We start from the raw sequence: 22,365 nt of genomic DNA, 5'->3' as shown, positions 1-22,365 counted from the left end.
TATTTTGCTTGTAGTTTTCGAATACAGCTTATATGCATAATCCAACTAAATTCATCCTTCCCACTATACACATGTGGATCTTGACTATCTCATAAAAATTCTGGTTTTTGATTTTTTTTCATAGGGCGCTTCTAGGGACCCATGTGAGAAAAAAAGGACCCCATCCCGTGTACAAAAATTGACCAGCTATAGTGAGTCATTTGTAATTAACGCCAGTCATTAAGTACTTTTACTGAGCCAAAAGAAAAGTTTACGACCTGCAAGATAGTATTTGTATGCACACATATCTACGAACTTAAAGGTAACTTATGATGCTGAAACTTTGTTTATGAAGACAAAATATAACTTACAAGAAGGTACGTTATTACGATTGGATTTTGGTAGCAATCAATTAAGAATAACTATAATTACAATCATCAAGAATTAGCACTCACTCAATTTACTAATTATAAGGGAAATTACAATTTTAAAGGGAATAATATCTTCTAAGTTAAATTACTATCCTATAAAGTAAATTATTTTGTCTTAACTAAAGTTACTAACATGAACGTAAATTACTCTTTTTGAGGATTATAGTTAGAAGTAATTCACCACTTAAGATAGATAGTACTTCATTACGTTCTCCCAGAATCAAAATTAACACAAAATTTGAAATCTCAAGTTCGTAAGTCAATGAAGCCTATCTGTGAGTAATAATCCTTCGTTGACGTCACTTTTCTGCATGAATTGTAACATCTATAATTTTTTAGTCATAAGTAACTTACCGCTTTAACAGGTAATAATTTAAACTTTTTTTAAAAGAGATCCAAGGACAAAAAATTTTGGCTTTAAATCCAATGGCCAATATTCTATATTTGACCGGTCACGAAAAACACCCCTACTGCACCATAGATTTGTCCATTTTTATAAGATTCTAGCTTTCGACGTAAAAGAAAAGTAAAAAGAATCTTGCTCCTCAGTCAACAAAGCATCATCTCCAATAACCTGATACTATGTTCCTCTATTATTTAAAGAAAGTCTGCCTACACAACTAGTGCTCGCCTAGTTCCCACCATTCTTTTACAAGAAAAGGAAGGTGGGAGTCGGTCATCATTGAGGCCAAGCCAAGCTCAACCAATCAAACGCCTATTGGAGATATGGTCCACATAGTAGTCTGATTAGCAACTAACAATTAGTTTCCACGAGATGTTCTTCATGTCCAACTGCGGAGGCTTCTTTACCTCTTTCTCTTAGTCTTCTTCTCAAACTCTAAATTGGTTATTCCCAACCAACAACTCAGCCCTTTTCTCCCCCAAAATTTCAGTGGCTATACAGGTCAGTAACTGGAGAACTTGCCTGCCACAGCCACTGCAGTAGCTGCAATGGTCGTTACATAAAGTCATAACAGCCATTACCAGAGAGATATTAACTATCAAAGCAACAGCAGTCCGGAGCGGAACTTGCAGCTGTTATTGTTAAGGGCTGCTACAGCCATTACAGACTCTAATTAAAACAATAGTTATGGCACAATTAACCAGTTGCTCGCAATGCTTACATCATCTGAGCAAAGGAAAATTAGACTGCCTACCTCCGTGTCCCCATCACACCAGAAAGGTTTGAGCAAAGTGCAGATACAAGCTTTTCATCCATGTTGCTGCAAAAATATCAGGTGGAAGATGTTCAGAATGGTTTGGAGAGCACGGGACACAGCCAATTTGAGGTTGCGCTCACAAGATTTAGGCCAAAAATCCAAAAAAAAAAAAATGAAAAGAAAAAAGGTTCAGCCCCAAGGTGCTGCTGCACATGTATCAATTCATGCGAATGGGGTGGGTCTTCAAATGCATATCCCTTTGGAAGCCACTAGCATGAGAAGTTAACATTACCTCCTCACATTCATCATGAGACCGACCAAGGGCTGGGAAGAACGTGCAAGCACTGCCCCCGTCCCTGTACATCAAAAGTATAGGGGGTCAATTCAGATAATCACCAAAAAGTGTCCACAGATAGGGTGCACAGTATATACCTGGATGACACCAGGTGATTACAGGGAATCGACCCCTCGCTCGGAAATTTGAAGCCTGAAGAATTTCTTCATCACTAAAAGAGCAACCATGGAAACTTAAGTCATTCGTCTTATAACATCGATCCATGATGTAGGGAATCTAAGAATTTCAAAAATAATTTTCAACCGCACCTAATGGATTTTGGAACAATCAAGGCAAATGGGTAAGTCTGGCACAGTGAATAGTTTGCATTCACACTACTTATTCTCCACAATTCATTACCCACTGTGAATGAACAATCTTCTACTATACTCATTGAAGCACGGTGAGATCTTCTTCCAATAAGCCGAAAATACTCATTCAACAAACGCAACTTGGGATTAGTGTTTCTGAACTTGGATGGTCCTGAGACAAAAGCATAAAGATCCCATAGTCCAGCTGGCTTGGTCCATCTCAGCAGTGCATCAAATATCGCACGTCTCTGGAAAATTTGGATATTTAGCCATATTAGAGTTTTCCACAAGCTAATTTACTCTGACTATGGTTGATGTATATGTGATTGATACATAAAAAAGCATCTATCTTCTCCAAAGAAGTTGCTTTCTAAATCTCCACCAACAGATCAAACAATAAATGACAGACTTGGCATTGCTAGTGAAACTACTCATCGACATACTCTTAAATCATGAGTCACTGAATTCCACGCCAAAATATTTTAAAACAGTTGCTTTATCATGAGTTCGATTCTACAAATACAAGAATTGTTGTTAAAAGAGAAATCGCACTTATTCAGGTTTACTTATTCCCAAGAACAGTTCAGAAGTGAGCACAAAAATTAGAATTAGACGTTGGTCTTTTCTTATGCACAATTCCAGCAAGCCCACTCTTCATACTCTTCAGTCTTTGTTAGTTTGCAGCATTTATGGGATTGTTATCTAGTCTCACTTAGCACTAGCTTTTGCTTGGTTTTGTTCATCTGCTCGTCATTTTTGTCCTTGTATTTTCCTGATGTACTAAAGCAGTTCCTCTTTCAATAGTGAAGATAATTACTCATTTAAGAAATCAAGCTACACATTTGCATTCGTAGATCCTAGTTATTTACTCTCATTAGCAGTTTGATGAACACCAAAGGGACAAGAAAGTCCATCTTGATTCTGAAAATAGAAACACAACGAAAAGCTATAACTGGCATTTAACAGGGAAAAGTATGAACAAAAAGAGGATGTGGAAAGGTAGAAACAATGAGAGATCCCGGCACAGAAGACAATGAAATGACCGTAAGAGCTCAATATGAATCTATCTGTCTTGACAAGGAAAGTATCCTCAATAAGCTCCGCTTGCTTTGAAGCTACTGTATTCAATTGAACAAGAAAAATATAGGAAGCGTACAACTCTTTCAAGCCACACGGTAAAGATCAAATCATGGTTTTACCGGAATCTCCCCATCTAGAAAGAAAGTCTGTGACTACTTAACACAACACCAGTGGTTAGTGTCACGATTCTAATGCAGTGGCACCAAGGAGATGGCAAACCCATTCAGAAAGAAAGTTTGTGACTCCTTCCATAACAGGATAAAGCCATCACAAGACTCTCAAACTTAAGACACGTAAAGAACCCACTAAGATCAATAAAGATTGGGATATAAGTCAGTGATTTATTTCAAGCTCTCTTCAGATACAAAATGAAAGTACACCGACAGTGCAGACAGAAGATTCTAACCTGCTTAGTCCGAGGGCGAAAGCCAAAGACAATTATTCTCATATCCTTACCTGAGAAAGCAGCAAAAGACCAGAAGAAATATTAAATGTTCAATTTTATTCAACAAAAAAGTACATCAGCCAATCATCACTTCTACAACAAGCCAATCCAATCATAATCATGTAACACAGCAGCAGTTTACACCAGCAAAAAACAGACCAACATAAAGCAAATTGAATACCAATCATCACTTCTAGAACAAGGTTTTTCATGGGGAAAACTCTGTCTTCCATCAGAAAAAGAGGGACCCAATGATAAAAAGAATCAATAAATCAATAAAATAGACAATGCTATCCATCTGAAGTGAATCCAATTTAAAAGAAAAAGAATAAGTAAAAAAGAATCAAACCTCCAAAGAACAAACTGGACTATTGACCAATCATCACACCAAGTAAGAAGGCGAGGGTTTATCAAGAAGCTAATCATACACTTCTCCAACAAAATGGCTGAGAGGAGTCTGGGCAATACCTCTCTTCCAAAAACTTAGTGGTTAAATTTATGAGAGGTGTCCTTTGTCAGAAGCTACTAGGGGCAGAGGAACTGGAATTAAAAAAAAATGTAAATACATCAAATTGGTGGGTTAAAGAACTGTCCTCAAGAGTGGCTTCAACTCAAGTTAAAGCTAGTCTTTCTTTTTCCCCTTTTTCCACTTCTTTGTGCGATTCCCCAGAACAAAAAAATGTTTTATTACTACTGGTTAATACTATACATTTCTCCACTTACTAATAGTTTTCATACTTCATTTGCACCAAATTATGGCCTTGCTTTTTCTCACAGTCAAAGGCTATTTTTATGTGCTTTCTCATAGGTCAATATTGATCGGTATCTTTTCATGTTTTGCCTGTCTGTATGTACGTCTAACACAATATGGTTTTCAGTTTGATTAGTTTTTCTTTCTTCAGAACTTTAATTAATTCATATATTTGGATCGGTTACAATGACAATCATTGATTTTAAACTCTGAAACAGGTACAAGGAATGGTAAATATGCTGGAAGATTCCACCATAATCAATTCACAGCTGAAAAAGTATGGGAGTGACTCCCCATGTCCTTGTTAGAGATCACTATGTCTTCTCAAGGCATCATAGTGATCCTGGATACAGGACTGGATATTGACAGAGTTAATGAACTTGGACCTTTTTTTTTTTGGTCGAATGAACTTGGTCTTATACGAAATCACAAACTAGCATTAATGATGACAACGTTCATCCAAACTGAGATATAGTTTTATGCACTTCATGTTCCCTTTCATCCTATGTGTACAAGCGATAAATTCCAAGAACACATAGTGGCATCACTTGATTGAGATTCAAATCAACAAACTTGGTCTGTCGTAATATATGTTATCATGTTGCTCGAGAAAATTGGATAGACAATTCATCTCTGAGTTCAACCTTTGTAACAAATTGATCGCATTTAGTTAAATGGACACCAGATGGTCATGACTCATATTCATTGGAAGATTTTTCTTTTTTTTTCTGCCAAGACATGTAATTTGTTTATTCATATTTGCACTCAATTTATACTAATTTGGTCATTTGAAAGTTGTCTGTTTTAAATACATTTCAAACTTTAGGTCTTTTGCATATCATTCAGGTTAATATACCAGTCCACCAATATTACTACAGGAGTACTTTAGCATGCCACATACTTTCCAAGGAATGAACACAGCAAAAGGTGAAAGCATTCTGTATAACAGAGCCCAACTAGCACTGTTTCATGAATTTCTGTTTCGGAAAAGAAAGAAAAAAAAATTGAAAAACATAAACGCCAAAAGCAACACAAGCTTAAACCATGCACTTTCATCCAATACTCAGCAAGACAATTATAAAGTTCACACAGAATTTTGAAGAAAAACTCTCGAAAGCTTTGATGATACAGAGCAAAGCAAGAAAGTTTGAGTCATATAATTATCTACACATTGCTTTTTTTCTTCCAATCAGAGAAGTAAACACCCCTGCCCAGCATCCTCTGAATCACTAGAAGAAATCTACCATTACTAAGGAAGTACCGCCTCTCAAATATAGAAGTCCACACCAGGTCCACCCTAGTAACACTCCAGGAAAAGACTAGTGCGACGCATGCTTAAAACGAAAATAAGCATCTAATTTCCAGCATTAATGAATGATACCAATGACTTGAAGCAGCCGTTGAGAAGGGTTCTTTTCGGGCTGACGTGGCACCAGTTGACCTTTTACAGCCTATGATTTCCCAAAGTAATCAGCATAAATGAGTTAGTAATTCACACTTGAAGACGATCGAAATAACATTAGCATCAGCGACAGGAAACAACTGAATACATGAAAATAACAACCATACACGAAGGGTGAGCATGGGAGAACTTTTGAAATGGTATATATTTGTTTCCCTTCCAAAATTGGCTTTCCCGCCAAAAAGAAAAACAGCTTATATTTACAGAATAGCAAACAAGATTCTGAGAACATCAATAGTCATATGTTCTAAAGTGTTCTAATCTAAATAAAATGCAATTTTCAAATGCTAAAAGAAAAGCCATGAGCAAAAAGTTGAAAAGGAGCCCTCCCAAACCACCCTAAGGGTGCGTTTGACAAAAAGAAAAACCGTTTCGTAAATATTTTTGGGCCAGCTTTTGGGCGATGCATTGCATTGCATTTCCAAAGTTCTCCAAAGGCTTTTTTCATGCAAGTCCTACCCAGCTTTCTCGGCTTTGAGCATTTGCAAAATCCAAATGCACTTTTTTTGTGCTAATACTGCAAAAAACCCTAAACCAGTACACCATTACCACATTTAGTACAAACTAATTTTTTTTTCACAAAAACTCCTAAACTCATGCGCCCATGCCACAGTTACCCAAAATATCAATGTGGTATGGGTGTATTAATTCAAGATTTTTTGTGACATACAAATTAGTTTGGGGAAAATATGGCGCGGATATAACAGTTAGCGAGTTTTTGTGACATGAAAATTAGTTTGAGGTAAATGTGACATGGGTGTACTAATTCGAAATTTTCTGTGACATACAAATAGGTTTGGAGAAAATATGGCACTGGTGTAACAGTTTGCAAGTTTTGGTGACACGAAAATTTGTTTGGGGTAATGTGACATAAGTGTATTGGCTTGAAGTTTTTGTGGTATTAACCCTTTGTTTTCTTCCAACTGTGCCTTCGCTAAACTCTGGAATTCCGGTTTTACCCTCACTATGTGAGATGGCAGTGAGGTCAGATTTGACCGCCAGCGGGCAACCTCAAGTGAGGGCCGCCTGAGGTCAGTTTGGGGTTGCGTTGGCTCGCCGGCATTTGGACATCGCGCTACCGATTGCTGGACTTCAATTTTTTTTATTTGAAAAATATAGCTGAAGTCCTTTACAAATACAGTTTTTTCCAAACTACATTTAAACCCAAGTTCCTTCCCAATGCACTTTTTAATTACACTTTACCAAATGCAACTTTTTAATTACTCTTTACCAAACACTATTTGCATTTTGCAAAAACCCTTTAACCTAAAGTCCGTTGCATTTCCCCAAAGGCTTTCTCCAAAAGCCAAAGCAAATGCAGCCTAAGCAATCAGAAAATTCCAGAATCACAAAAATAAGAGGGACTTACAATCTTGCCGATCTTCTCAATAGTTGCCAGTGGTACAGTACCCAGCGGAATGATATTCCTAGTTCCTTCACTCTTGGGAAAAAAAGAAATCTCAATAAATCACAAAACATGTAAAAGAGACGTATAAATATGTGATATGCAGATTAATTGCTTGAATTTTGTGAGAAGATGAGCTAGTGTCACTTCATGCTTCAAACATCTTAGATGTGACATTCTAGGGTTATAACATAGATATGTTTAATTACAGTCAGCAGCAACAGCTCCAAACTTTGCATGGAAATGTAGTAGGAAAATGGAACGCAGGAAAAGGTAACTCAAGGCATGTTCATCTATTATAAACATAAAAACATACACACACACACACACACACACACACACAACAAATGCCATTACTGCTTCTGCAAGGAGACATACAGGATTTTGTTCACCAAATACTAATTCAGCAATCTTTGAGAAGAAAATACGTAACTGTGTAAAAGCCCAATGCAATTGGTCAAAGAAGATTTCTACGGATGCATACTCACCAGAAAGAGAATACGATAATTTGTCACTAACACAGTGCCCGCTTCATCAGTGTTAACAAGGACTACACCATAACCCTGTAAGATAGTAACCAAACATGAACCGTATGTTCTGAAAACAAATAGTAAAATAATTAATCATGGTGCAAGAAATCAGGAACCAATATTCTGATAGTACAACTGACACCCTTATTAATGTAACTCTTTCAAGAATTCTAAGCTCCGTCTTTTGTAAGTGATTCCTTAATACATGGATTATCTGCCTTAATTCCTTCATCTCAATATAAAGGAGATCAATCTAAATGAAAGATATGAGAAGAACAGGAAAGGCGCTGCCAGTAATAGCTGGACACAGAAGAAAGGCGCATTCAATTTCCGAATTAACCCACAAACACTATCTAGGAATAGGTGAAGGAAGAACAAGAGTACAACAAACTGAACATCGATTGATTTTTGAAGCATTATATTTAATCCAGATGCTCTGATATCTACCCAGAAAAAGGGGCGATAGCAAAGAAGCCATCCAATCGTCATCATATCTCAGTTCCAGCACTATGCAGTTCTTTCTTCTTTTACTTCTAAAAATGCTCCTGAGATATTCCATAGATTGTCCCTGTGGAAGTATTATATCACCTGGCCAACCATCCCCCAAAGGACAACAACAAAAAAACAGAAGAGAAACAACAATATGAAATGCAAACGAAAGAAAAAAGAAATTAAAAGCAATCTAACTTTAGGCGGCCAGCATGGTCAATTGATAAAAACCTAATATCACCCACCACTCAGCATATGGTCAATTAACCTACAATGAGACTCCAAAATTCAATTCCATCACTCTATCAGCTAGCAAGCCCTTAGACTAACTCCCAGCATACAATAACCTGATAAGTGAGATTTCGGGTGAGTGGTTACATAATCTTCTTTTATTCAAAGAAATGCTTGCGATCCATCATTTTTTTTTTGAGAAATAGCAATATCCATAACTCTTTCTCCAATGAAGCACTGTAATGTTCATTCTCCTTTGCTACTACGCACCAGTGGAACTGAACATCTGGAACACCCACACCATTAAAGGTCCACAGTATAAATCTTAGACTATGTCAATGAGAAGTTCATCGACCATGTGGTGGCAAGAAGGTACTTAACATAGGCACTGAAAAACCTCCAAAATTTCTCAGAGATCAGCTTTTCAAAGCCAAGAAGATTCTCTTTTATTTCGGCACTGGATCGGGTCCCCAAACGAAAAGAAATAAAATTTGTTCAGGTAAAAATATTATGACTACAAACTCCTTTAGCAGCAAATGTCACCAGCTAGTCTTCTCTCCACTTCAAAGGAGGTGGCCCACATAAAGAAGAGATAACGGAACATGAAAATTTATTTCAAATGTGACAATGCAGAAGTGCTGATTCCCACATCCGATGTGCTATTCAAATGGGGATAGCCCGTCACAGCAGGATGATACTATTCTACATCTCATGAATCATGAACTAATGATAGTAAACCAAACAGAAAGTAACCTATGGTGCTTCTTAGTTCAGCAGAGAAACGGAACCATCTGACTCCCTCCAACCACATCATAACTGTTGTTTGGTTGAATGGGACTGAAGAATCAATAACATTACTAGCCCAAAATGTGGCGATCGACAGAAAAGACCCCTACCCAAATAATGTGCGATCACACAGGAGACTAAAAACTGACCTCAGCAACCACAAACGTAAGCGGAGCCTCATTTAGATCAACGAGGATCCGCAAGTGAAATCTAGTGAGAAAAGCTACCAAAATCCTTTCTTTATGAATTTAAGCAGCGTGCCAATCAGGTGAAGCATCTTTACGATTCTTATCGATCTAGGCAGGATGCACCCACAAGTTACACATCAAACTATAGCCTGGAGCCCAGAGCCAGAGTCCTATTCAATACAGAACGAGGCTAAAAGTCCCTAAGATCATCAAGTTCTTCATCACGGAAAACAAATTGACCTACCTCCGCAACGACTTCTTCAGCTTCGAGCAAGAAATCGCACTTGACGAGAGAGACGGACCTTGAAATTGGCTGCCAAAAACACGCCCACCAGTCCCCCAAAAAAAAAAAAAACCAATTCAATCCCAAGCACATGCCACCACATCAACTGGAAAATCACAGCAACAGAAAAAAAAAAAAAGAACCGACGTCGATCTTAGTCCATTCAAGGGCGTCCCAGCTGCCGGCACCCTCCATCTTCTCCGGCTCGGTAGCTCCTCCGAGCGACGTCGCCCTCGACGACCGCGGCACGCCGCGAAACGGTCACCCTCCGCCCTCTGCAAATTGTCGTTTTCGTGCTTCCAGAGCGGGAGAGAGAGGGGTAGAGAGAGAGAGAGAGAGAGAGAGAGAGAAAACACCTACCGTTCAAACAAATCTTCTTCTTTTTATCTGTTTTTGTGTGTTAATCAGACTTTGATTAGAGGAAGCGACGTCGTTGGAGTCGCTTTGACGTATCCTCTAATCCGCATGACTGCATTTAAGAAGGGCGCCTAATTATATTTAACTTAATTTAATCAAATTTATTGCAAAGACAGAATGCGGTTAAGCCACGTGGACAAGAATTTCCCGTCAACTATAGCTTTGTTTTGCGAGCTACTGTCAAGATTGAATAATTCTCTTATAATTATACGTCAGCGTTTTAGGACTTCCTACAAGGCAAAGAAAAAATAACGAACGATAATTTACAGTTTATTTGGAGATTTTTAGCAAACATCAGAAAAAATTTCCATTATTCTAAATTATGATTTTCCCAAAAAATAATTTCAACAAATATTAAATTTGTGAAATAAACGAACCTAATTCGCATTATGATTGTCATATTGGATGAAATAAATTGATTAGATCAATGCGAAATATGTTTCTTTTACATTTTAGATCAACTTCACCATCTATGATCGTACTTTCTAGATCCGGATCACCTAACATTGGGATTTTCGTGACACTACTTAAATCGGGCCATCCATTCTTATCGGGCCTTCCAAATGAAAATGGATGGCCTAATTTGAGCCATGTTTAGGATTCAAAATTTTTCAAATCTCAAAAAAAATTTCGCTCACACTTTTTCCCTTCCTTTCAACACATGACGTGGCTTAAATCAGGCCATCCATTTTTATTTGGACGGCCCGCGTTGAGTAATATCACGGAAATCCCAATATTAGGCAATCCAAATCCGTACTTTCTTAAATTAAACTCCCATTTTGTTTGCTCCATCTTTCTTAATTCTAATCTTGCTTTTTAATTGATTGCTTTTTGTAATTGATCATGGCTCGTGCAGGCATATTTGATTTGATAATAATTACCTATTACCCATACACCCTACCATCTAACCACTCAATTTCTTTTATTGACAAAAAAAATCACTCAATTTCCTTTTGAAAAATGATTTATTTATCTTCTTACTTAAGCCAAATCTCTAGTATGTTATAAATCAACAAAGAAGTAAAGTCGAGACGAGAATATGTTCGATGATTTTATAACACCATGTTGGCGGTTGATGCGACAAGCATTATTCACCTGAATCCAATTATAAATTCACACATGCTATTGATGTGAATCACATAAAAAAATAGAAACATGGCCAAATTTTTTCTCTCTCTTCCTCATCCTTCATCCACAGCCACCTCTAAGTCCAATCGTCGTGCCCCCCTCTACCGTGGCCACCGAAAGAGTCGTTGGCGTTGCGTCCAAGCCGATTACTATTACATCCAAGTGGAACCACCCCTCCCCATCTTTATGGTTGGCTCCATCTTCCTTGTTTTTCTTCGTCTTAGATATAAACTAGTGGCGTCATCGACACCACGTGCAACCTTTTGGTTGGCTATCTAGATCTAACCATCAATAGCCAAGGCGTTCAAGCATGATCAGCGTTGATTGTCCATGCATGCCGTTGCATTGCTTGTCCATGGCCGCGAGCAAGTGGTATTGGCCTTCCACACCCGCATTGTGATGACCCAAGATCATCCACATGCTTAATAACTCGTTCTAATTTATTTAACCGATACTTTGGTGATGGAACTTTCCCTACAATTTTTTAGCGCAAATAAGGAGCAACCTAAACGTTGGGAAAATAAACTTCATCGCTAGATGCTAACAACCCTCTTTACTAGATAGCGTCTATTTAAAACATTACATGTTTACTCTCACAGAGTCTCACCTAGTCGAGGATTATAGGGAACAAGACAAAAAGGTCGACTCACAACTTCTCCTAGTAAATAAACACACATAGTTAAACCTCTGACTACACTACTTGACCCACGAACTCCACGACACACTAACTAAAACATTACCCGAGCTAGAATTCCATGATAGCTCATTCCCATGTAGGTGACTGTCCTCCCCGAAAACCTAGGGTCCGTCGAAGTCTTAGATGGGTCCGACTAGCCTGTCATTGTCATTCAAAAACCAAGCTAAGAACTGCACCGGGACTTGTTCTATCATACCCATGTTAAGCCATATAGTAAACTTTATTCTAGTAAATACAACATTAGAACCTACACACTCTAGGTCTCTCTCTTGAATGTCCACTCCGGTAATCATGCTGATGCAAAAGACCAACTTAGCCATACTTAATTCCCTGAAAAAAAAAAAGGAATGAGCACACAACCCAAGAGGAAAAGTACTAGTTTCGAGATAGAGTAGTAGTTATAACACATGATATCATGAACCACAAAGCTATCTAGTGATCCATTACTCGCAATCATCAAGTACGGCATTAGTCATAGCATCGGGCATGCACTTAGTAAATTCCAAACACTTATTTTCACTTGCGAGACTTAATTTTCCCGAGCCTTTCACTTGTCATAACTATCTTGTTTGACATCACATAGCACATCAAGCATAAATCAATAAAAGCAATATGCACTTTTTTCTTTTCACTTTTTTTGCATCCTTTTCTCAAGGTTATATGGGGACTTTCGGTACAGGGCAACGTCGTCACCGCACGTGTACGACGGCACATGAAATTCAATCACTTGATAGTGATAAACGACGTCTATGCCATCTCCTCAAGTAAACTTTTGGCTGATGACGGCACTTGCTTTTCCGTTGTCGCGAGCAACGATCACTTGAAAAATATGTCATTTACCCCCGAGCCCCTACCCCGTAACTCCTCGAGCTAATGGAGGTGAGTAGATGTCTTTTAATGGCAAATACATACTTGCACATGCATGATCTCTTTATTGTCTTTGATTAAGATTATCATATCATCTACACATTCTAAGAAAAATTCTTATACCGCATGCAGTAAATACTTATACACACGAAAATGGTGTGATTTCTAATCCTATCTTTAGCATGTTTTATACACAAGTTCTGGCATGCATTTCATTTCATTCATAAAGAATGACCAAGCAATCCACTTTAACAAGCATTAAACTAACATCTCTATATCAAAACTAATAATCCCCCTACCTCTTTAATGTAGAAACCATCTAAGAACACACGAAGACGAGCGAGATAGTAGCCGAATAAGAGATAACACTTGATGAATTGAAAGATGAGTGTGAGCTAGAGGGCATGAGAGAAAGAGAGATGGAAGCGTGAGAGCTAGAGAGGGAGAGAAAAGAAAGAGAGGAATGGTTGGCTATGGGAAAATTGAAGAGAACTCACCCATATTTATTGTGTTTTTCTAACTTGATCCCCAAGTTTGCTAATGTGAAAAGCATTTAATTCATCTTGACTTTTTCTTAACTTATTTTCCAAGTTTCATTAATGGAGTTTCTTCTCATTGGTCCACTTGTTTAAGTCGGCTACCTTACGTCATAGAGTAGCCACTTATCCTTATTTGATTGGTCCACTTATTTAGGTTAATTATCTTAAGTTGTAGGGTCGCCATTTATCCTTATTCGATTGGTCCACTTGTATGGTTAATATTGATCATTATCTCTATATTTAATGCTTGAAAATGACATTGATCTTATCTTTTAGAACATTCAAGACATTTGACTTTTCCGACTTGAAGATGTAAATGAGAAAATATATTTTTCCTTATCTTTCCAAAAGGTTACAGACTCCTTCTTATAGGAGTTATGTACTAGGTCATAAAAGGAAGTATACAACGAACATGAAAATAGACAACTATTCCTCATAATTAGGCTAATCTAATATTCTCACAACCGCTGCGAATATAATAGCTAACTAATAGGACTAATTGGACAACTATCAAATACAAGAAATCAATTAATCACTAATTAAACAACTAGCTGATTTTTTTAAATAAAATCTAAGTTGTTTCAACACTCCCCTTCAAGCTAGCTTGAAAATGTCCTCCATCGTTAGCTTGCTCATTAATCAGTCAAACCGCTTCTTATGTAGCCCTTTCATAAGTATATTAGCAACCTGCTCATTTGTTGGAATATATGGCATGCAAACTTGTCCATTGTCAAGCTTCTCTTTAATAGAATGTTTATCCACCTCCACATGTTTTGTGTGATCATGGAGGACCGAATTATGTGCAATTGAAATTGCTGCTTTGTTATCACAGTAGACCTTCATTGGTATGGAATCCGAAACCTTCAGTTCTTCCATAATCTTTTTAATCCACATCACTTCTCACATATCAAGAGCTACGGATCGATATTCGGTGTCAGCACTACTACTGGCCACCACATTCTGCTTCTTGCTCCTCCAAGTAACAAGATTACCACTAACGAAAGTGCAATAACCTGAAGTAGACCTCCCGTATGAAATACTCCCGGCCCAATCTACATCGGTATATACTTTTACATGTAGATGTCCACGCTTCTTGAACATCAAACCATTTCCGGGACATCCCTTCAAGTATCATAAGATCATGGAAACAGCTTCAAAATGCTTTGGACCTGGTGAATGCATGAACCGGCTTATCATGCTCACTACAAAGGCTACATCCGGTCGTGTGTGGAACAAGTAAATCAGCCTCCCAACTAGTCTTTGATACCGTTCTTGATCCACTACTTCTTCGTTCTTTGCGGGTTCTAGCTTCCGGTTGGGTTCCACGGGTGTATCTATAGCTTTACACCCAAGTAAACCTGTCCCCTTTAGCAAATTGAGCACATATTTATGTTGATTAACAAATATACCCTCCTTAGATCTTGTAATGTCTATACCAAGAAAATATTTCAAAGTAACCAAGTCCTTAATTTCAAACTCAACGGCCAAACTCCCTTTTAGATTTTCTAGTTCACTAATATCATCTCCTATTAATATTATGTCATCGACATAAACAATCAAGATATCAATTTTACCATCTTTTGAGTGTTTATAGAACAGGGTGTGATCTCCTTGACTTTGACAATAGCAGAGTCTCTTTGTAACATGCCGAAAATGCTCAAACCATGCTCTGGGCGATTGCTTGAGTCCATACAATGTTTTTCTACAAATTCTTCTTTTGTCGTCCTCTTCCTTAAAACTAGGTGGCATATCCATCAAGATTTCTTCTTCCAAGTCACCATTCGGAAAGCATTCTTGATGTCCAATCGATGTAAAGGCTAATCAAAATTAGCAACCAAGGATAATAAAATTCGAATATAATTTACCTTGGCAATTGGAACAAATGTCTCTTGGTAATCAACTCCATAAGTCCGTACGAATCCCTTTGCCACAAGTCCGGCCTTGTACTTCTCAACACTTTCATCCGCTTTACACTTTATTGTAAACACCCACTTGCAGCCAACTATCTTCTTCCCTTTTGGTAAATCAACTATCTACCAAGTGCCATTTTTCTCAAGTGCCCTTATCTCTTCCTCTATTGCCACTTTCCACTTTGGATCATTCAAGGCTTCTTGGATGTTTCTAGGAACAGATATGTGAGACAGATTTGCGACAAATGCTCTATAATTGTGTGACAACTTTTGGTAGGACACATGATTTGCAATAAGGTGTTGAGTACAAGAACTTACCCTTTTTCGAAGCATTATAGGAATATCAAGGATGGAAGGATTCAAATCAGAAGAAAATATCGAAGGTCAAATGGGATCAAAATTACCGGAAGGATGAAAGGAGTCATCTTTCGGGGCTTCAAATTGATACGGTTCTAGAATGGGATGGCCTATTGCCGTTCGAAGTGTCTTTCTTCTAGAATAAACATGAAACTCAGAATCTAATACTTTTTCTCCCCATGTTTTTGAAATATCAATACTTTTTGGCGGATACGGTGTTTGGGCTAACATAGGAGATAGACTAGATTCGGTTTGAGTCAAAATTGGGACCGGATTAGAAAGAGATACACCCAAAAAATTATCTCACTATCTCCACTCCCCCTAAAGAAATTTTTCCAAAAAAAAAAAAAGATTGTAGTTCAAGAAACGAGATATCAAGGCTAATGTAGGTTTTTTTTGGTCCGAGGATCATAGCACTTGTAGCCCTTTTGAGTTGGAGAGTATCCAATGAAAACACATTTTACAACTCTAGGATCAAGCTTAGACCGAAAGGGAGTAGGTAAATGAACAATAATAGTATAGCTAAAGACCTTTAAAGGAAAATCTAAATGAATACGGGGCTGCCGAAAATTCCTTTTTGAAACACTCTAAAGGTGTGATATATCGAAGAACCCGGGTAGGCATCCGATTAATCAAATATGATGCAATCAACATAGCCTCGCCCCACAAGTACTTAGGAACATTCATAAAAAACCATTAGAGTACGAGCTACTTCAAGAAGATGCTTGTTTTTTCTTTCAGCAATACCATTTTGTTGGGGTGTGTCACAACAAGAGGATTGGTGTTGTACACCTTTTCCCCTAAAAAAAAATCCCCAAACACTAATTGAAAAACTTTGTGCCATTGTCTATACGCAAAATGCTGATTTGAGTTTGAAAGAGATTTGCAACCATGTGATAAAAATCGTTAAACAATTTTTCAACCTCAAACTTAGCACTCATCATATAAACCCAACTCAAGCATGTGTGATCATCAATGAAAGTCACAAACCGTCTTTTTTCGGTCATTGTAGTAATAGGCGAGGGACCCTAAATATCACTATGAATTAAGTAAAAAGGTTTGGATGCACGATAGGGTTTCGTAGTATAAGAGGCTCAAGTACTTTTAGAAAGAGACAACTTTCACAATGAAGTGATGACAAAACTACACCCTTAAACAATGACGGAAACAAATATGTTAAATATTCAAAACTAGAATGTTTTAGTCTATGATGCCATAGTAAAATCTGTTCCTGGACGGGAGATGAACAAGAAGTGATGTTCGCCTATGCTTTTTTTTTTTTTTTTTTATCAAAGATGGACTCATCAAAGTAGTAGAGACCATCGACCATTCTAGTACTGCTAATCGTCTTCCCCGAAATTTGCTCCCGAAATTCACAATGGGAGTCAAAGAAAATGACATGATAGTTAGAATCTTTAGACAATTTGCTAATAGACAAAATGTTACAACCAAGTTTAGGAACATGTAGGACATTCAGAAGTTCTATAGAATCTGAAATTTTTTACGAGCCTTTCCCCGCAATGGATGAGAAACTACCATCGCTTATTTGGATTTTTTGATTACCCAAACAAGGAGAATAGGATTTGAATAAATAGTGAAGACTTGTCATGTGGTCAAAGGCGCCCGAATCGATAATCCAAGTGGCGGTAGTAGAGAAACCGGAAAGAGCACTTGCGTTACTACCTTTCTAGGCAATAGATGTTGTTAGTTACCCTAGACCGAGTTAGACTTTAGTAGTTGCAAGAGATGATCAATCTACTCCTTACCGAATGGATTAGTTTCAGCTTCATTGGCCGAAGGATAGGTTCCGCTTCCCATCTTGCTGCCTCTCACAAATGATGTTGGCTTCCCATGAATTTTACAGCATGTTTCCCAAGATGTCGAGGCCTATTACGGTGATCACACCACACACGAGGCTTCTCATATATCTTGCGAGTAGTGAAACTCAACTTGCCAACATTTGCTGCAGAATCAACCAAAGCCGAGGCATCAGAATGCCGTCAACAAAGGCTTTTGCATCGGTATTGGGTTTACCAAGCATAACACTCCTCCGACTTTCTTCTCTTCTAACTTCAAAAAAGACTTTACCAATAGGTGGGAAGAGCTGTCTACCAAGTATCCTTCCTCTAACTTCATCAAATTCATTATGAAGGCACACAAGACACTTAAAAATACGATCAGCCTCAATTACCTTCTTACAATGCTAGAAATTTTCAACGGACGTCCACTCATAATTGTTGAAGAGATCAAGATCCCGCCATGGCCTTCTCAAGACATTGAAATACTTTGTGATCGTATCGTCTCCTTATCGAATCTCACCGAGCCGCAACTTCAGCTCATAGATTTGGGATTGGTTCCCCAAATCAAAATACATTTGATTTGCGCTATCCCACAATTCCTTGGCAGTAGGAAAGCACATATAATTGGCTCCAATTTCTTCCTCCATAGAATTCACCGGCCACGTCATCACTATTGAATTCTTAGCATCCCAAATAGCCCAAGTTTGGTCTGTTTTTGTTGGTTTAGTTTTATCCCCAGTCAAATATCCCATCTTCCCTCTCCCTCGGATATACATCCGAACAAACCGTGACCACCGAAGAAAATTATCATCATTCAGCTTGATCGTAATAATCCGAGTTGGGTGAGATCGATGTGTGTAGGAGCTTTTTCTGAAGGTTGCATTTTGTTGGGAGTAGGAATACTCTCAAGGGTTTTATCGTACATTGTGAATATAAGGTAGAAAAAAAAAGCGCAAGACTAACGAAGGTTTGCCGTAGTTTCAAGCTCTGATACCATAAAGACGTAAGTGAGGGAATATATTTTTCCTTATCTTTCCAAAAGGTTACAGACTCTTTCTTATAGGAGTTATGTACGAGGTCATAAAAGGAAGTATACAACGAAAATGGAAATACACAACTATTCCTCCTAATGAGCTTTCCTCTTATTGGTCCATGTGTTTAGGTCAATATCCTAGGTCCCTAAAATAGCCACTTATTGTTACTCAATTGGTCCATTTGTAGGCTTAATTAATCAACCTAATTTAATGCATGAAAGTAATACTAATTTTGTTCTAATCTAATTGACTTTGCATTGACTTATCAATTGACTTATGCGTTGACTTATGCGTTGACTTACTTTTTAACTAATGACTTTTGACTACTAACTATCGAGACGGAGACGGAACCTTTGCGACGCGACGGGCGATTGGCACCGGCCAACTAGGCAAACCACCTTGGGCGGTTCGGCTTGGCCGCCCCCCGACATTACGCCGGCCGGGCATGACCAGCCACGCCATGGCCGGGCGTGTGCCCATCCCCTCGGTGCTAGGTCGGACCGGTCCGGCCTTGGCCGAACGAGGTTGGCGTCTCTCGCCCCGACTTATTTCATCCTCGTTCGTTATTTAAGCCATACTGTCGTGCTTTCTAAGTTTTAATAGTTAATCAATAATCTATTCATGTGTGATTTATTAACCAATAAAATCGTGGATGTCACAAGCGTGGTCCAAATTTGTAGGTGGAAAAGGAGGAGTTGTTGGCCAAGTGGCGGAGGGAAAGAAAGAGTTGTTGGCTACGAAAAGTACAAAGAAAGTCTTAAACCTATTCAATTAGTATCAATTCGGTTATAAATTTTTCAATAAGACCAATTTAGTGCTAAATATTTTCACATTAGCATCAATTGAGTCCATTCGGCCAATTTAGGCCGGAAATTACTAATATGAACGCCAATCACCTTACATGGCACAATTGACGCCGACGTGAAATTTTTATTTAAAATTTAAAATTTTCCATTTTTTTATTAATTTTGCCTTTGCCTTTTCTTTTTATTTTTTTCTTCTCTTTTCTTTCCTTTATTTTTTTTTCCTTTTTTCCCTATTTCCCTCCGTTAGTTGCCGGCCTCCGCCGCGGACTAAATTGACCGGATAAACTCAATTGGTACCAATGTGAAAATATTCAGAACTAAATTAGTTTAATTAAAAGGTTTATGACTGAATTGATACATATACTATAGGTTTATGATTTTTATTTTTATTTTTGTACTTTTCCCGTTGTTGGCCAAAAGCCAGATATAGCCAAGAATTGTGCAACTCCGTGCATACGAAGAAGGCCAGGGAGATCTTCGTAATCTTAAAGTTGTGCAAATGGTTTCGTTGTGGATATAGCTCGACGGGATAGTGTGGTCCCCGTCGAAAGGTGGTTGATCTCGAGGGACGATCGCCATCGAGGAGGAGGAATAAAGAAAAAAATTGGGGCAAATTTTCAATCTTTTATTTAATTCAATATAAATGGAATGTGTACATTTGTAGTTGAAGAGTGCAAAATGCCCGTCACATCAGCCGCCGAAGCGGTGCAATGAAAACACTGAATGGTATTTTTTACAAAGGGGAAACAGTTTGCGTCTATGTCTATTTTTATGGGCGTAGTTACCAAAATTTTTGTAACAGTTCTTCAAGAAATTTTCCATCCTCTGCAATATGCATACCCCTTTCTCCTTCATAACATCTCCTGCGTGCTCTACTTCATGCCAATGTAGCTAAATGTATCAACGGTTCGGTTCTGATCGGGTCTCAATAATACTCAAGCTGAATCGAACAAAGAGAATAAACGTCCCTTGCGACTCGAGCCGAGAATTGAACCGCATAATGACCTAACTGAAAAAATGGTTTGGTTCAGTTTGGGATTTTGATTTTATTCTTTTTCCAAATTATTTTTTGGGGTCTTCTTCTTCTTCTTCTTCCCTTTTCGCATACCTCTGTTATAGCAAGTCAGCAAACTCCAAGATTCTCTCTGTTACAGCAAGTCAGCAATAAGCTCCAGAGTCCAACACAACGCCATGGACAGATCTTGATTTCAAGACGCGAGCTCCGTAACTCCATGAACGAGATAATCTTCACCGGCTACATGTCTCCTCCAGATCTAGAGATGTTTTGATTGAATAGGATTCCACGACGAAATACCTTTCCACTTATTGTTCGTTTTCTTATGAGAGGAGACATATTCTATGGTGATTTTGGATAAGAAATATAAAAAAAAAGTACAAGGAAACCAATATATATACTTCAATGGAATTTAATTGATGTCGAAGTATACATAACCTCACCGCTCGACGAAAAAGTATAGTGAGATAAAGATACAATTTTGGAATTAATCGACGACCAAGATCTAAGATACACGCCACGGTCGATTATCTAAAAACTACAGTTATGATACGGAAATTGAAAGATAACAGCTTTTGTTTGTTTTGTGAGCTGGGGTGAGAGGGCTACGAAGATTACAATGTGGCAATTTAAAACCTATAACGGATGGTTATACACAGAGGTTACAAATAGTAACATCGATTCCACTATTCGACAGTTAGTAACACTACACTATGTTACTAGACCGCTATATTGACATTAACCTCGGTGGTTTCATCGACCCATCACCTTGACGGTTACTTGATTCCACTACGTTTAATGTTACTTCTTAAACGGATGTATCCGAGATTGTTGACTCTACTATTTGGCCGTTCCTTCAAGTTGTCGATTGTTCTAGTCATAAATGATCAAACTCTGCTTTCATCAACTAAGTCTAACCAAAAGTTAAGTCATTTTTTGTGTAAATCAATGCCCCTTTGAAGATGTGAAAACGACAGCTAAGATATATGCCGAAATATAATCCATGATGAAATATCTAGAAACTACAACTATGAATTGAAAGATAAAAGGTTTTGTTTGTTTTGTGTGTGGGTAGCCTACGAAGAGTATGACGTGGCTATTTAAAGTTTACAATCAAAGGTTACAAATAAAGATTAGAAATGGAAGTCACAAACAGAGTTTACAAATGATTACCACGGCTCCCCAGTATTCGACCATTACTAGACAAGTATGTCGACGGTTTTATGGACTCCACGATCTTGATGGTTACTTTATTCCACCACGTTGACGGATACTTTTTTGACAGGTGCATCACGACTCCATCATTTGTCGATTCTTTCTAGTTGTCGATTGTTCAATTCATAAATAACCAAACTCTACTCTCTTCAATTGAGTCCATCACATGTCGATAATAACCAAAATTTGATCAGTTTTGGTGTAAACAAGAAAGGCCGAGGGCCCATGAGCGATCTCATCGAGATCCGGACGGCCATGGAGGCGGCTCCGGAGGTATGGACGTCCATGGATGCATAGATATCTAGACCGCCATTAGAGCTTAACCACTGTGGACGACGGCTCCGGTAAAGTCGAAGTTGAGTCGTTAGCGGGGATTTCTTGGATTTGGAGGAGACACGGCCTACCATGGAGGTCGGATGGAGTCGGGCGAACACAACTGAGAGAAACCACCCTCAAATGGGATTCGATGGAGATCGGGCTCTAATTGCCATACTCACTTTGATCGTCGGAGGACCGTAAGTGCTCTAATTCCATTTACGTCGAGCTCTTGTAGACATGACATGTAACGAACAAAGAAGAAGAGGACTACAGGTGAAGAGGGGTTCAAAAATGGCTATTTCGGGTCGGTTCGATTATATGACCTGAATCGATAAAATTCCCAAATTCTTCTGTTCATTACCCGAACCAAATAAAACCCGACCCGAAAAGACTTGAAA

At 38.3% G+C, this 22,365-nt stretch overlaps 1 protein-coding gene across 5 annotated transcripts in view; it reads right to left on the bottom strand.

Moving 5' to 3' along the window:
- The window catches only part of LOC115738257 (phosphatidylinositol-3-phosphatase myotubularin-1), a 47,512-nt gene that overhangs the window by 7,764 nt on the left and 17,383 nt on the right, over window positions 1-22,365 (bottom strand). Inside the window, exons 1-10 of one of the 5 annotated variants that reach the window (XM_030670838.2) lie at window positions 10,013-10,202; window positions 9,827-9,895; window positions 7,847-7,921; window positions 7,323-7,394; window positions 5,873-5,942; window positions 3,702-3,751; window positions 2,174-2,463; window positions 2,003-2,076; window positions 1,863-1,926; window positions 1,568-1,633 (exon numbers count right to left, since the gene is read on the bottom strand). The exons of 1 other annotated variant lie outside the window; for it this stretch is intronic. In XM_030670838.2, the coding sequence (XP_030526698.2) occupies window positions 1,568-1,633; window positions 1,863-1,926; window positions 2,003-2,076; window positions 2,174-2,463; window positions 3,702-3,751; window positions 5,873-5,942; window positions 7,323-7,394; window positions 7,847-7,921; window positions 9,827-9,895; window positions 10,013-10,060 (878 nt within the window). In that variant the 5' untranslated portion in view covers window positions 10,061-10,202. Of the gene's footprint in view, window positions 1-1,567; window positions 1,634-1,862; window positions 1,927-2,002; window positions 2,077-2,173; window positions 2,464-3,701; window positions 3,752-5,872; window positions 5,943-7,322; window positions 7,395-7,846; window positions 7,922-9,826; window positions 9,896-10,012; window positions 10,203-22,365 lie in introns of those variants that run through there. 3 more of the 5 variants (XM_048283301.1, XM_048283304.1, XM_048283303.1) reach the window with 3 other exon arrangements.

This window comes from Rhodamnia argentea, chromosome 8, assembly GCF_020921035.1.
Source record: "Rhodamnia argentea isolate NSW1041297 chromosome 8, ASM2092103v1, whole genome shotgun sequence".
Taxonomy (NCBI): Eukaryota; Viridiplantae; Streptophyta; class Magnoliopsida; order Myrtales; family Myrtaceae; genus Rhodamnia; species Rhodamnia argentea.
Note: the sequence above shows the minus strand (reverse complement) of the source record. Positions and strands in the feature narration are given on the sequence as shown.